Below are 17,432 nucleotides of genomic sequence, written 5' to 3'. Positions count from 1 at the left end.
TACTATTACCTATTAGCATGGCTAAAATTTAAAAACTGACAGTAGCAAAATGTTGACAAAGATGCAGAGCAGTAGGGACTCTCATTCATTGCTGGTGGAAATACAAAATGGTACAGCCATTTTGGAAGACCATTTCGCAGTTTCTTACAAAGCTAAATATAGTCTTTAGCAAACCACTGATTGCACTCCTAGGTACTTATCCAACTGATTTGAAAACATATGTCCACAACCAGAACCTGCACGCAAGTGTTCATAGCAATTTTATTCATATTCAAGAATTGGAAGCAACCAAAATGTCTTTCAGTCAGTGAGTGGATAAACAAGCAGTGGTATATCCATACAATTGGAGTACTAGTCAGCAAAAAAAAAAGAAGAAGAAGAAGAAGAAAAATTAGCTATCAGGCGACACGAAGACATAGATGAATCTTAAAGGCATATTGCTAAGTGAAAGAAGCCAGTCTGAGAAGGCTACGTACTGTATGATATCATTTATATCACATTCTAAAAGGGAAAACTACATCTAAAAAACTATAAATAAACTGTATAAAGATTACAAACAGGTTAATGGTTACCATAAGTTCAAGGTCAGGGAGACTTGAATAGGTGAAGCCAAGGGAACTTTTTGGAGCAGTAAGACTATTCCATGTAATACTGTAATGAAAGATATAAAACGCTATGCTTCTGCCAGGTCCTAACTTTATAGCACAAAAATTGAACCTGAATATATGAAAAAAATTTTTAAACCAATTAGGATGTCATGGGATCCTAGGATGGAGACTGTGATAAACTAATCTAAACCCTACTGCAAATGTATGGAATAACCTCACTAAAAAAAGTTGAAGGAAAAAAGTGCTGATCTGAGTCACTTTTGAAATGGGTGGCATATGTAAAAATAAAGGAAAAAGGAAATGTACATAAACATTGTACTCTTGTTGAGAAAGTGTTTCCTCCCAGGTTAACAATTCAGAAACCACTCTACGTGTATAATGGAATTGAACAATTAAGTAAAGGGTGGTGGCTGGTGGGAGCCAAGTTTCCCATGGAGTGAGATGTTGAAGACAAACAAGAGGAAGAGGCTAGAATTATCCCTGTGGTAATGGATTGGAGTTGGAGCCATCAATGTGAACTTGTCTTTAGCTTAATATAGATAGAGCTGGTTGCATATAGAAATATCTTTAGATATACGTATATGCACGGGTTAGTATATACACATATATTTCCTCGGTTTGTTAGCTGAGAGAGCCTAGAAGCAGTGATATCCCAGTAGCTACAAGCACACCCAGTGCCCAGATCGTGGTCTCTAATCTCCAATAAAATGAACCAGGATTACCAGGATTCCTTGAAGAAATGGCTGACACTAGGACTGGGGCAGGAAACACAAGATGAGCCTGGAGCATCTTATATATGTGTGAGACAAAGTAAGGAAGTGTCTAGAAAGAAAAACCCACAATGATAGGAGATATGTTAAAGGGACCCAGGAGACCCCTGAGAGAGCTCCCAATGGCCTGAGCTAGAGTAAGTTCAGCAACCAGATAAATTAGGTAGTGTTAGCTTATAACACAAAGTATAAAATATATATCTGTTAGTCCATACTGATGTAAGTAAATGATTGACTGAATAAATAAATGGGGGGGGGCCTTCCCTGGTGGCGCAGTGGTTGAGAATCTGCCTGCCAATGCAGGGGACATGGGTTCGAGCCCGGGTCTGGGAAGATCCCATGAGCTGGGCCCATGAGCCACAACTGCTGGGCCTGCGCATCTGGATTCTGTGCTCCGCCACAAGAGAGGCCGCGACAGTGAGAGGCCCGCGCACCGCGATGAAGAGTGGCCCCTGCTCGCCGCAACTAGAGAAAGCCCTCGCACAGAAACAAAGACCCAACACAGCCAAAAATTAAATAAATAAATAAATAAATGGGGGAAGGACTTCCCTGGTGGTCCAGTGGTTAGGACTCGGTGCTTCCAATGCAGGTGGCGCAGTTTCGATCCCTAGTCAGGGAACTAAGATCCTACATGCGGCGCTGCCAGAAAAAAAAGAAATGGATAAGATAAATCTCCCAAGCAGAAGAATTCCAAATAAATACTGTAGATACTTTACTTCCAAGGAGACAGTATAACTCCGTACTCCTTAAGGCTGTACATAGCAACTCCCTTCCAAAGAGCACAGTATGAAAAGGAGGGTGAGGAGAATGGATTTATCAGGGAGAAACCTGACAGTATTACCTCAGCCAGTTTACTGAGGTCAACATCAACAGTGATAAATTATATACATAATATTTATTCTTGATAAATATTCTGTGGTCTCCTTCCAGAAGCCTATAACTCCAGTCTAATCAGAGGAAAAACAACAGACACATCCCAATAAAGGGACAGTCTACAGAATATGTGACCAGTACTCAAATTGTCAAGATCATCAAAAAGAAGGAAAGTCTTATAAATTGACAGGAAGAGGTTAAGGAGACATAATGACTAATTAAATGTAATGAGGTCTTCTGGACAGGATCATGGAACGTAAGAAGGACATTAGGTAAAAACTAAAGAAATATGAATAAAGTATAGACTTTAGTTCATAATGTATCATTATTTGTTCATTAATTGTAACAAATATACCATACTAATGTAAGATATTAATAATAGGGGAAACTTAGTGGGGAGTAAATGGGAATTCTCCATACAATCTTCACAATTTTTCTATAAATCTGAAATTATTCTAAAATTAAAAAAAATTAAAAGGCAATGGACTAGGACTTAATACCTGAGGTTTAATTCCTCTTATGCTGCTCTGTGCCCTTGGATTAACTGCATGACCCTGGGCATTACTTCACTTCAGTGGCCTCAGTTTAGTTATCTATAAAATGAATGAATAGTTATATAAACTGCATTAGTCCCTCTAACTGTGATATTCTATCATTCTGTGAATTCTAGATCTCTGTCATATTCCATCCAAGAAACAACAGAGCCCATAAATGTCACTTAGAAGATGATAGTAAGGTAAAGAGCTAGAAAAAAAATTCTTCAGAGAAATGAACAACATCTTCTAGCAAATGATCTCATTTTTGAAATTTTGAAAAAGCAAAAAATAAAAAATACATTTTATGAAATGAAGCGTTAGAAATATAAAATTATCTATGATATCAAGTGGCATTCCTAACACAAAAAAGAAGGAGGAATTCATGATCCTAGTACATACTTGATTGTCAGGTATTCCATATAATTATAGCACAGCTGAAGATGTATAAGAGTCAATAACAAATGGGAGAAAATATTTGCAAATGAAGCAACCGACAAAGGATTAACCTCCAAAATATACAGGCAGCTCATGCAGCTCAGTATCAAAAAAACAAACAACCCAATCCAAAAATGGGCAGAAGATCTAAATAGACATTTCTCCAAAGAAGACATACAGATTGCCAACAAACACATGAAAGGATGCTCAGCATCAGTAATCATTAGAGACATGCAAATCACAACCACAATGAGGTCTCACCTCACACCAGTAAGAATGGCCATCATCAAAAAATCTACAAAGAATAAATGCTGGAGAGGGTGTGGAGAAAAGGGAACCCTCTTGCACTGTTGGTGTGAATATAAACTGATACAGTCTCTATGGAGAACAGTATGGAGGTTCCTTAAAAAGCTAAAAATAGAACTACCATACGACCCAGCAATCCCACTACATGGAAGCAGCCTGAGTGTCCATTAACAGATGAATGGATAAAGAAGATGTGGCACATATATACAATGGAATATTACTCAGCCATAAAAGGAAACGAAATTGAGTTATTTGTAGTGAGGTGGATGGACCCAGAGTCTGTCATACAGAGTGAAGTAAGTCAGAAAGAGAAAAGCAAATACCGTATGCTAACACATATATATGGAATCTAAAAAGCAAAAAAATGGTTCTGAAGAACCTAGGGTCAGGACAGGAATAAGGACACAGACGTAGAGAATGGACTTGAGGACATGGGGAGGGGGAAGGGTAAGCTGGGACAAAGTGAGAGAGTCGCATGGACATATATATACTACCAAATGTAAAATAGATAGCTAGTAGGAAGCAGCCACATAGCACAGGGAGATCAGCTGGTGGTTTGTGACCACCTAGAGGGGTGGGATAGGGAGGGTGGGAGGGAGACGCAAGAGAGGGGAGATATGGGAATATCTGAATAGCTGATTCACTTTGTTATACAGCAGAAACTAACACAACATTATAAAGCAATTATGCTCCAATAAAGATGTTAAAAAAGAGTCAATAACAGAAAATGATTCAAATCAAGTCATTTAAATATAACATGTTATGAACATAGTCTTATGTATCTTTGTAATCTGTACTTTCATGACACTTCTTTTTGAAAGAAAAAATATCGTACATAAGAGAAAAATCGTCAGTATGTTCCTGAACAGAAGTGAATTTCATTATCTCCTGCTTCTTAGCAAAGAAGCTAGTAGCCGACCCCTCCCCACCCCCGTGATATCTTTCTAATCAGGGTGATAAACTGTGACCTTTGGATGGTTTGGTAGATTTTTTCTTGGTTAAACAACCCTATTCTGGAGAGCAGTTCCTGTTGTAGTTGCACAGTTCAAGGCTCCATCATAGAACCTTGGAATGTTCATGGTGGCAAAGCCCTTAGACATAAGAAAAGCAAGACCTCGAGGGGGTGAATCTGTTCCCCCTGCTCAGCAGTAACTTAGATGAAGGGAACTCAGATCTGAGAGAGGGGAAGGGAGAATGGCTATAGTAGACGTAGGACCAGCATGAAAACATTCACTTTAGCTTTACAGACATGAACACTAGGCCCAACCCAAAACTTCAGTAGATTTAAAGTAGAATATTAAAACTAACCACCCCCCAAAAAATATTGCCTCCCTATAAGGTAGGGAGGATATAGATGATAGCAATGTATGTTTAAAAGTTGTATGAAAAATTAAGTGAGACCATAATGTAAAGTAGCTGCTTAAAAAAACAAAACAAAACAAACACGAGGTAGCACAACAGAGAAGTTACAAACCCAAACTCAGGAGCCAGACTGCTTGAGTTGGAACCCTTGCTCCATCACTTTTGCTCAGTATCTGTATGACCTTGGGCATCAGTTTCCTTTTTTTTTTTTTTACAGCTTTATTAAGGTATAATTGATATATTTAAAACTGCACATATTTAATGTCCATAATTAGATGAGTTTGGACATAGGCATATACCCATGTGGACATCAATTGCTTTATCAAATGGAAATAGAATTATACCACTTCTAGGCTTGTTGTAAATATGTTAAGCACTTTTCAGGATTCCTGGAATGAAATTAGTGATCAATAAATGTTAGTTGTCATCATACATTATTACTGATTATAATAAATCTAGTGTCCAGATTCTAAAGAATAATCATTCTGCTCTATACTATCTTATTCACATCTGTGTTATTGTGGGAAAATCCATCTGTAGTCTTTTAAAAACGACATATAATTTTTACTTTACCTCCTTTTGAAGACAGCAGCCAGCATAGTTAAGGGGATCTAGAAATAATGGCTTATAAAGAAAAAAAGGGAAATTGGAATATTATCCTTGAGAGAGGATAAACGCTAGGAGACAAGAGAGTCATGTTTAATACATGGAGTTCCCATTTAAAGAAGCCTCAGTCTGTATCGATCAAGAGGATAGAACTAGGATCAGTGACTAAAACCTAGTGGTAGGGCTTCCCTGGTGGCGCAGTGGTTGAGAGTTTGCCTGCCGATGCAGGGGACACGGGTTCGTGCCCCGGTTCGGGAAGATTCCCACATGCCGCGGAGCGGCTGGGCCCATGAGCCATGCCCGCTGAGCTTGCGTGTCCGGAGCCTGTGCTCCGCAATGGGAGAGGCCACAACAGTGAGAGGCCCGCGTACCGCAGGGGGGAAAAAAAAAAATTGTCTCCTTGTTAAATAGACACCATGACAGTGTTTGCATAGTGTATTGTTAACCTCCTGTGGAAGGTTAAACAGGCTTCTTCTGTATCTAAATCTGTAGCTGTGAAAAATGTCTGCAGCATTGCACCCACCCACCCATGAATGGGGAAAGTGAAGACTTGCACCTGTGGGATTAGGTGTAGCAGCAGGAAGTAAGAGCATTTGCAGTGTGTAATTAACAAGGAATTTTTTGCTTTTCTTTTTTTTTTAAACGGCATTTTCATCTCACTGGGTTAACCAGTGATTAGCGCTCGAAAAAAATTTGCTGGAGTCTGCATCCTTACTTAAACTCATTCCCTCGCTGGTGTATTCTATCATGCAGCCAAAGTCAGAGGAGCTCACCTTACCATACTCCATTCCCGTCCATATTTGATTTCTTTATGCTCGTGGGGGAATGTTTTTAGATATTTGTATCCTTTTACTATAACTTCGTTAGCCAAATTCTGTTCTCTTCTGAATCGAATTAGAAGCAATCCAGGAAGGCTTATTTTGATTTAGAGATTACTACCCTAAGAAACAAGATGGAGAAGTTAGTGCTTAATGAACTGAGGATCTCAAAGTTGTTGTTTTTTTTTTAACATCTTTATTGGAGTATAACTGCTTTACGATGGTGTGTTAGTTTCTGCTTTATAACAAAGTGAATCAGCTATACATATACATATATCCCCATATCCCCTCCCTCTCGTGTCTACCTCCCACCCTCCCTATCCCACCCGTCTAGGTGGTCACAAAGCACCGAGCTGATCTCCCCATGCTATGTGGCTGCTTCCCACTAGCTATCTGTTTTCCACTTGGTAGTGTATATATGTCCATGCCACTCTCTCACTTCGTCCCAGCCTACCCTTCCCCCGACCCCATGTCCTCAATCCCATTCTCTACGCTGCGTGATCTCAAAGTTTTAAATGGGAGAATGAAAAACAACATTTACTCTCTCTTAGTGGTATTTAATACATAATGTGCTCGCTGTGTGGTTTTTAATTGTTATTTTCTCGTTCATTAAGAAAACTGTAATTACAAATATAGCGAAGATTTCTAAATGTAGCTCTCCAGAACAAAATATCCTTGATAAAAATTCATCCAGATCTACAGTTGTTGAAGTTTAACAGGCTGCTCCTTTGATAAGGTTGGAGACACCCACTTGCACCAGAATGTGTAGCAATATTCTACCTGGTGATGCAGTCACATGCATGCTTTTCATTTACACGCCAGCAAACAAAAACTTAACTGTGTTCAGTTTTTTGCTTTTTTAATTAAACTTTATTTCCTAATAAGATAACATGTAATAATGGAATGAGACGCAGTGACTTCCAAAATATGTAGATCTTACTGCCATAAAACAGAGTCTGCACAAAGGAGCACTGAACCAGCGATAATGTCTTCTATCCAAACACATTTGTACTGTAAGTAGAAACTGTTTAAAAGGAAAATTACATATTTTTCAGCAGTTTATCAGAGATAATTACCCTTCATACACCAAAGGAAGGATAAAGTGTTTTAAAGAACTATAATTCTAATTGGTAAATGTCACCAGCTGTTGCAGTTATCCTTACTTGTGTATATTCTTTTAATGATTATAGTCTCATGCCACAAGCTACATGAAAATATATTCACTAGGTGTGAAATTCCCGTATGTCACAGTTGCAAGAATACGTAAACAGCTCAAAGATAAAGGAAGAAATAATGCTAATGAGGAACGTAAGAATTGTAGGTTTTGTTTTCTGGGCAAGTGGATCTTAATTTGCCAAAGGGGAGAAAATGTAATTTCAAAAAGAAAAAAAGAAAAAGACAACACTTAATTTGTTGAAATAAACTTTTAAATGAGCTTTACTTCACACCCTCAACCACGGTTGTGATTTTCTTAGAGAGCTGTAGAACTGTCTCAGCTTACAGATTTCAGTATTATATCCCTCGGGTCTGCGGAAGGGAATAGCACTGAGTTTTCTCTTAGGCTTAAACTGTAAAAGTATTTGTTAGTTTTAGATGACAAAAGATAAATTCTTCCTGGACAGTGTTTCATGATGTCTAATGTTATCTTAAGAGTGATCAAGGAAATGGGAAAAAAATTACCTTCGGGTCTGTGGCAAGTGTTTAAAGCCATCATTCTCCATTTTCTCCTGGCTGTAACTCAGTTTCCAGTGAGTCTGATGGGTCAAGTGATTGACTAGTTTAAACTTCTAAGCGTACTCTTCTTTTGAAAGGCAGAAATAAGAATGGGGTAGCGGTGGGAAAAAATGGTGGAGGAGGCACGCCTCTCATGTGTTGATTCTTAACTCAGTTCCTCTGGGCTGTGCCCAGCTGCCTTGGTATTATGTATATATCACAGTATTTTGTTTCTAGGCACCTGACTGAAACTCAGATGTAGAGCTGACTTGTTATCATGTATAGAAAGTCGTTCTCCTGTCATTTTCATTCTGCGGCAGTATCCTTTCTGAATGTTCACACTTTCAGTGTCTTGACAAATTTGAGAGGCATGGAGAGAAATCCTTATCTTATGGGCTATCTGTCTTCAACCGTTAATAGTAGTTATTTGTACAAATTACCCTGCCTTTTTACTGGAAAAACTTACGTATAACACCCCTTGCCCCCAGAGAAGAAAATAACCTAGGCTTCTCTTGAGTAGCCTTATAATTATTTAAACTTTCAGACATTGCTTATGAGAATTATGTAGAAAAATAGTGAAGGCATGAATTTGGTAAGTTGTCTCCATTAAGTTTGGAATATATTTCCTACATTGTGTATGGATGCTCTGGAAGGAAAGATCAGTGAAGACATTTATATAAATAGTTGTTTCAGATTATAGCTAGTCACGAATTTTGTTATAACAAGGTTATGGTTTTTGTTTTATGAATTTATTTATTTATTTTTTTTGGCTGTGTTGGGTCTTCATTGCTGTGCGAGGGCTTTCTCTAGTGACGGCAAACGGGGGCTACTCTTCATCGCGGTGCGCGGGCCTCTCACTGTCGTGGCCTCTCTTGTTGTGGAGCACAGGCTCCAGACGCACAGGCTCAGTAGCTGTGGCTCACGGGCCCAGTTGCTCCACGGCATGTGGGATCTTCCCAGATCAGGGCTCGAACCGGTGTCCCCTGCATTGGCAGGCAGATTCTCAACCACTGCGCCACCAGGGAAGCCTCCTCAAGGTTATGTTTGAAAGGATCCTTCCGTCCGTGTGGTATAAATTTCCCTTTAGGCTAAATATAAGAGATAAATATATAAGAACTTTCTGTGATTTTCATTGCCCAGAAATAACTTTGTTACCAAAAAATCAAATTAATTTGTATTAATGAGATATGCCCCATGTCTATACTGTGCACTGGTTAAGAGATGGGCAGTTTTATCATTGTATCAATACATAAAATACAATCCCCTCCCGGAAAAAGAAGTGATAAGAACTTTGTCCTTCATTTAAGGAAAAGGCATTACTACTGTCCTAGCATCACTCAGATGTATATCTTGTCTTTCCTGCAGTAGTAATAGTTAAATGATTCATATCCTCTTTCACCTAGTTCCCTTATATTATTTACTTTTACAAAGAGTCCATTGATGGAGTTTGTAGGTGCATCCTGTAGGTACGAAATTATGCACGACTGACATTGACTTATTCGGGCATCACTTCTACCATTTCATCATTATTATTGTCCTATTCTAGTTAAATGAATTAGTATAGACTATGAACCAACCCCAGGTATAGAGTATACGGATCATCTAGTCCAGCTATGTGAAACTAAAAGAAGAACTAGAGATAAACTTAGAAGGAAAACTCTTTGGGAGCCATTCAGGTTTCTGTCCCTCCCTGGTGCTGATTCTGTAGACTCTGTAGGAAGGAGGAATTCTATTAACTGCCTTATCTTGTCTAATATTAGAAGACACCAAACGTTGAGTAACTTTGGAAACTTATCTAATCCACACCTTTGGCTCTTCATGGGAGACTAGTTCATCAATATTCTTATTGCATTTCTAAAATAATATAAATCCTTGAGATAGTATTGATAAATATGGATGAGTAGAAGCAATGGATAACCCACAAAATTTTGATTTGCATTTCACTTTGTAATGCATTAAATATTTTTTGTTCAATATCTTCCTAATAAGAAAATTCATTTTGTATCCCTTGAACACCCATAGTAGTTGAGGAAGGCAAACCAAGGAAAGCTAACATTTTAAAAAACATATATGGATAAACCCAGCCAGAAATGATGAAAAGGAAATTGAACTTACAATTAGGAAATGATTATTGCATGTGGGAATTTTTTTGAAAAATGTATTCATTTATACTGCTTGGCATATTGACCTAGCAAGTTAGCCATTAAAAAAAAAAGAGTATCTGCTAGCTTACAACCACATATTCCTAATCATCTTAATAATGATAAGTAACTATGACCTCAAGTTATAGACCTCAATAATAAACTTTCATTTACTTGAATTATGGAATTTGAAGGTGTCCATTGTTGATTTGATCTTAAGCATATTTTTCTACTGTAACTTTTGAAAGGATATAAGGAATGATTTTCTAGGATGGTGATTAAATAACATTTTCACAATCAAGACGTGATATTGTTTTATTCCCTGTGCTTTTCCCTCACAACAGAAACCAGGAATGGATCTGGCAGACACCTATATTATGTTTGTTCGGCAAAACCAGGATATTCTTCGAGAAAAGGTCAATGAGGAAATGTATATAGAAAAGTTGTTTGATGTAAGTACCCTTGCAAATCATGCTGGCTTTGCAGATGTACTGTGAAGGAAACAGTTACACTTTGATGGTATGTCTGCAAAGCGGACTCTCTTTTTTTATTTCTTTTTCTTCTACGCAGCTAATATAGTTGACCATTTTATTTCTTTGACTGCTGACAGAAGCCTTAACTGGCTTTTTTCTATGCTTGGAAACTGTCACTATTAGAGTGAGAGTCTCAAAATCCTTCTAAGGTTAATTTTAGCAAGCAAGGTGATATCCAGTTTACCGTTGTGTATAGTTTACATCACTTGCCTTTGCAGCAGTCCATAAACAGAATCAGACTGGAATGGATTTGGCCCCTACTATAAAAGTTTTTCTTAAGTCAGTATGACAGTCTTCATTTAAACAAAGAAATAAGCTGCAATAAAGGCAGATATCTGCGACTGTACTGTTAGTGTACATTTTCATCTTGCTTTCCAGTACTGACGTTTGCTAACAGAATACTGCTGTAGTCTCGTGAAAGTCTTCACTGAGGCATGGCAGCTCCTAGAATGGGGAGGTTGTGGTTTTAGATGGCCTGATCAGCAAGTTTCATTCACCGAGTACCGGTAAAAGAGACTAAGAGAGCAGTCCATTTCAACAACAATGTTGTCACTCATTTGTAATTATTCAGCAGTCAGTTCAAAGGAAATGGTACTTTGCTTGTGACATAACTTGGCATAATTCACTACAGTGCTGATCCTGAAATGTAGTATTTGCTTTGAACTGTATTTATTTATGTACATCTTCTCTGCATTTTAGAAATGCTTTTCTGGCAGTTTCATTTAATTATGCAAGTTTCTGCAAATGTTTTCATAACAGCAGTTCACGGGCTTCATGGTGACACTTCAGCTGTGGCAGTTACAGAAGGTCCTGCTACGTCATCATCTCCACCATGGTCTGTCATGTCAGTGTTTGCTGTTTGTCAGATTGGGTGGTCAAAATGAGCCTTATCTTTCATATTTTATGTTTCTAGCCTCTAGCCAGGCTGTTTTACAATAAAAGTATCATCTGTTTTAATAAGCTAAGTGTTAATATGTGTGAAAAGAATGATTTTCTAAAAGCTTTGATGCCCTGCAGGGGTAGAAAAATTATCATCCATCCAGCTGGCTCCTTTACAAAATACTGAAACCATATTAGCAACTTCTGCTTCCACTTGGTATTGCTCTGAATTTACAAGCATATGTTTCACTTCCAAGTTCTCTTTTACTTTTTTTGCATATGTGGTAATTTTCAAAAATGTTGAACAGAAAAGAAAAGTTGAGTTGATGTTATTCCCATTATGTTTCTTCTTGGTATAGCTAAAGCACATCTTCTATGGTGAAAAAATGGTAGAGTCATTCTGGAAACAGGCCACTGTGTGTGTGTGTGTGTGTGTGTGTGTGTGTGTGTGTGTGTGTGTGTGTTTCTTAACATCTTCAATTTTTTGTCTTGGCGACCTATTTACTACAAAGCTTGCCATCAGATTGTAACAGAGGTAGAATTTCTTTTCTTTTTTTATAAATTTATTTATTTATTTATTTTTGTCTGTGTTGGGTCTTCGTTGCTGTGCGTGGGCTTTCTCTAGTTGCGGTGAGCGGGGGCTACTCTTCATTGCGGTGCGCAGGCTTCTCATTGTGGTGGCTTCTCTTGTTGTGGAGCACGGGCTCTAGGCGCGCAGGCTTCAGTAGTTGTTGCACGCGAGCTCAGTAGTTGTGGCTCGCGGGCTCTAGAGCGCAGGCTCAGTAGTTGTGGCGCACTGGCTTAGTTGCTCCGTGGCATGTGGTATCTTCCTGGACCAGGGCTCGAACCCGATGTTCCTTGCATTGGCAGGCGGATTCTTAACCACTGAACCACCAGGGAAGTCCCAGAATTTCTTTCTTCATAAAGTTATTTCCTACTTAAACTCCCCTTCATTCACCAAACTTCTTTTGAAGACCTTTTGTGTGGCAGCAATAACAACGGAGCTAACTAAAGTGGATGCCAGGAGGCCAACATTAAAATGATGTGCTAGTTTGATTGTCCTGGTGATAGGTATATACTTTCCTTTCAACGCCTAAGCATCAGACATGGCTGTGAGTTTGCTTCTAAGGGGAACCCTTGACAAGCAACCATTCTGTTTTGGTTGTGAAGGTTTTGTCATTCTGTGTATCCCCAGTAGAACATTGGACTTGTTATTTGTAAAATAGTTATAATGTCCTTAAACATTCTAATATTTTTAAGTTGCACATTTTTATTACTGTAATTAAAAATAAAAAGTAAACTGTAATTCTATTGATATGTCACCAAGAATAACATATGAAGGGGTACCGAGAGCCCCTAATTAGCCAAGACTGAATTTGCCTCAATTACAGTTAGTAAATGAGAGGTTATCAAGTATGTGTTGAAAGGTAAAGTAGAAAGTGTATCTTAAGCAACAGATCATTACTGAGAGACGTTATATAATTACTCGGCTGGAGCTTAAAATAATATTGTTAGGTGTCAAGAAACAGTTGAAAGTAATGACCCTATAAATCCTGTTAGCAACCTTAGCCTATTACAGATAAAAGACTGAACAGTTTTATTCAAGCATCATGACAAACTTTTGCTATTCCAGTTCGCCTCCTGAGTAAGGAAATGGAGCCTCCCACCTTCAGAGGCAGAAGAAAATGTGTACACACACACTCACTGCAGTGAGTCAATACTTAGTGGTTTTAACCCACCCAGATGAGAGTACAGGGCCGGCAGTTTCTGGTCATGAAATATGAGAGCTTAACTTCTTACAAAAGATGTGCTTTTTATCCAGATGAAGTTCGCTTCGTTCTAGAACACATAGCAGTATTTCCATATAAAACAATTATTCTACAAAACACCCATCCTGCCACCAACACCAACACTTTAAAAAAGAACGCGTGTGTTTTACTAAAGAATTTTTTTCCGCATGATGCCTCACGCGTGAAAAAGACTGCTGAAAATTCTGTGAAACTGGCCCTGAGAGTAGTAATTAATTACTTGTGGTGTTCCTGGCCTCAGAAACTTTTTGATCAATTAAGCATCTTACTAGTTCCTGATACTTGTGGCTAAATACCTTAGGGTTCTGATTAAATAACTGTACCAGGGACTAAGGTAAAAAAAATGACCATTGCCCTGGATTTGCATCCATTGTTTTGGGGATGCACCTACAAAGGAGAATGGTACCTTCTACTGTTGTCCATGTGCGGCACCCCACCCAGCCATACACCATGACTCTGCTTCCTAAGCATCCTGAACTAATATTATTATTGTTCTAGCCCCTGATGGAAGTTTTCTTATTTCTTCAGTGTGTTAAAGAGGGGGATGACTAAAATCTGTATTATCTGAAAGACCATAGATAGGATAATCTTAGACGTTTACATCAAATCTTGAAATATCAAAACTAAAAGTATCATTTGAAGATCAAAACAGTTAATATTAGGATAAATATCAAGACATTCTGCTTTACTCCATAAGTGGTTAAACTTATAAAACACTTTCTGCTTAAAGCAGAAATAATTTCAAAAAAGTGTAAGTAAATGATGGCAGATCCCCTGTTTAATGGAAGGTACTAAGTTTGATTAAGGTACATCCCTAATCTTTTCAAAGTGTCAGAATAATTATAATAGCCTTCCCTGTCACCACTACTATTCGCAGGGCACCTCCATGTACCAGGAAATGTGCTAGATACTTGACCTATATCATTTCTAACCTTCTGGGTAGATGCCATCACCCCCATTTTAGCCTTATTTTCAGGTTAAAGAATCTCCCACCCAGAGGCTATAAAGGACTTGTTAAGTGCTAAATCGGACTTTGAAATTGTGTCTCTCTAGTTTCAAAGTCCATGTTATGTCTACCATACTTCAGCCTTACAAAATTTGAAGTGGTAAAACAGTGTTTGTAGGAAGAGGGCTAGACCAGGAATCCAGAAACCTCAGTTCCAGCCACAGTTCTGCCATTAATTGGTTGAGTGAGCTTCGAGAAGTTATGTCACCTGTTTGAGACTCAGTATAGGTAGTACATATAAACTGAAGAAGCTAGTCTAGAACTCCAGATGGTTTCTGAAATCCCTTCCAGATTTTAAACCAAACAATTAAATTAGTTTTAATTTTAGCAGTGACGCCAAAAGTTACTGGGTTGGTTGCATGCTGAGTCTTGCACCCCGGAGTAGCAATCAATTCTTAAGTTTTTTTGTGATGGCCAGGTGAAAGCAATAAGCAGTAGCAATTACAGTAGATAAGTAGAAAATAGATTCTATATAAAGACTGTCATTTGACATTCTGTACAGCTACCACCATGGTTCTGAACCCTACATTTAGAAAAATGGTTGGAACTCATATATTCTGTATTCATGTTAAGTCTTTCTGAGTGACCAGAATATCTTAAACAGAGGCTGTCTTTGCCTGTCAGGTGGTCATTGGTGGTACACAAGCTGTGTTTAAAATCTGTATGTTAATATAATGGTCCCTGCGTCGCACAGTATATTCTTGTAGCTTATATTGTACAACATGGGGAATATAGCCAATATTTTATAACTATAAATGGAGTAAAACCTTTAAATATTGTGAATCACTATATTGTATATCTGTAACATATAATACTGTATAGCAACTATACTTAAATTTTTAAAAAGAAAAAATTATACTCACTTATTATGTTTTGAATTTAGCCAAAGGAAAAAAATATACATGTTAAGTCTACTTTTTCAATTTAAAAAAAATGTGTCTTATCTGGGTAAGAGAAATCTAAAGGAAGTTCTGTAGCAGAAGAGAATATGGATTCACCAAAAGAAGGTGTTCTGCTTTGCAGGCAATCTCCCTTACCCCAGTGCATAAAACATCATTGTCAGTAGCCGTTTAAAAAATTTTATCAAATCAGAACCATCTACAACTTGTCTGATCCCAATATAAAGGCACGGCAATGATTTTCTAATTCTTAAGTTCCATTTTTTAATGCCTACTATGATGTTTCTTCCCACGCTCTCAAGTTTCAGCAAACACGGTGAGAGCCCCAAGTGCCCATGGGTCAGGAGAGAGGCTGGGCAACTTCCCTGAGAGCTCTGGATCTCTGGGTCAGAAAGTGGTGATGTTTCAGAAATCAAAACTGACACCACGGTAATCGCCACGAGAGCATCCTCTGTGGTCACTTTCTGATGTCCAAGAATATTACAATGCTGAGGCCCGTAGGAGTCGACTGAAGTGCCTCCTGCTGTCCAGGAGAGACACTCAACCTTCCTACCTCTCTAAACCTTTGTGCATTTATAGGGCATTTCCCGTCTTGTGTCCTTTTGAAACAATTTCGATTTAGCTCTAGTGTTGCTGAAGACACATCAGGGTGCAGTATTTAATTGGTAAATCATGCAGATTAAACATTCTCTTGTGTTATAAACTGATTAAATATCTAATTGTTGAGGAGTTTCATCTCAATGAGATTTTTTTTAAATCGTGTTGTGATGTCTTCTAAAATTAAAAGTAATTCTTTAAATGATAATTAATCAGTGATATTCATCCGAATAGTGTTTTATGAAGGATTAATTTCTTAGGACTTTCCTTGAAAAGAATTCTTTTCAGTAAAGAAACTCTAAATTAAACATTTTAAGTAAAATCGACCTAAACTATGTCAGTGAGTTCAGTAGCCATTTTAAGATACGGTAAGAAAAAAAAATGAAACTATTGCAAGTGAATATGCTTTTCAAAATAAAACTAATTTTGCACTTCTATGCTCTTGTTTGTCTCTGGACTCCCAAATAAGAAAAAGGGGGGAAATGCTCAGAATTTTGGAGTTAACTGTTTCACACCAATGCCCAAATTTTTGATTTGAGAATTTATTCTTCCTCAGTAAGACTGACACTACTATTCTTAACTTATTTAAAAATTAAATTTATCATGTTGGTTTCCCAAGAATACATGAAATCAACAGGACATGGGTAAGAATGGCTGTTAGATAGTAGGATATATTTAGAACTGACCATCTACTTTTTCAGTCATATTCCTTGGATGAATTTCTTTGTGTATGTAATCAACCTCATTATTAGAAATGCAGGCTGGAACCCGTTAAGACCCGTTAAGAAGACTTCTTTGCCTTCCTGCATTTCTTATCATTCCATGATATTATAGATATATTCTCTTATATGTGAATGTCGATTTAAAAATAGCGCTTTTCCTCTTTTCAATGATCTTTCACTTCCAAATGACGAGCAAGTGCTTATATACCTGCCTAAATCAGTATAGCTTCCCGTTACAGCGTATTTTCTTTTTGGTTTTGTCCCTATGTAAAAAGAAGTCAAATATAAAGCATTAACTTTGGAACCTTATGCCCAATCATGATTTCCCTATCAACACTCAAATGTTACCATCACTCTCATGTCATTCCATTCTTTTCCTTTTCCATCACTAGAAAAGATGGATGATAGAAGCTCAGGGATGTCCTTGAGACTCTTCGAGATCATTTATTTCTACCCACTGTTAGGTCGTGTACCCTGGGCCACACTGTGCACTAAAGGTAGATAAGAAGTTTAACCGTTTGTTTCTTACTTGCGTTATAGGACCGGCATCTCACATCTCCTACATTTGAACAATGTCTTATTTAGCTACTTTAACACATTGTTTTCCAGGTGATGGTTTTTATTTTCATTATATATATATTCCTGCTTTGTTTTACCCACAGTATTCAGACTCCCACTGAAGTTGTTTGACGTCTTTTAAGACAGTTGCAGTCAGACTTGTTCTGTATATGGTCATGTCTGCCTCAGTAAATGCCATACAGAGCTTGCCCCTTAGCTGTTTTCTTTTTTCCCCTCAAAGTTTGTTTCTCTTCAAAACCTC

The 17,432-nt window shown here is 37.9% G+C and overlaps 1 protein-coding gene across 13 annotated transcripts in view; it reads left to right on the top strand.

The window, feature by feature from the left end:
- The window catches only part of CADPS2 (calcium dependent secretion activator 2), a 492,820-nt gene that overhangs the window by 456,330 nt on the left and 19,058 nt on the right, over positions 1 to 17,432 (top strand). For all 13 annotated transcript variants that reach the window (XM_065883719.1, XM_065883723.1, XM_065883721.1 and 10 more), the window contains one exon: positions 10,513 to 10,620. In XM_065883719.1, the coding sequence (XP_065739791.1) occupies positions 10,513 to 10,620 (108 nt within the window). The remainder of the gene's footprint in view (positions 1 to 10,512; positions 10,621 to 17,432) is intronic.

Source organism: Phocoena phocoena, chromosome 9 (genome assembly GCF_963924675.1).
Source record: "Phocoena phocoena chromosome 9, mPhoPho1.1, whole genome shotgun sequence".
Lineage (NCBI taxonomy): Eukaryota > Metazoa > Chordata > Mammalia > Artiodactyla > Phocoenidae > Phocoena > Phocoena phocoena.
Note: the sequence above shows the minus strand (reverse complement) of the source record. Positions and strands in the feature narration are given on the sequence as shown.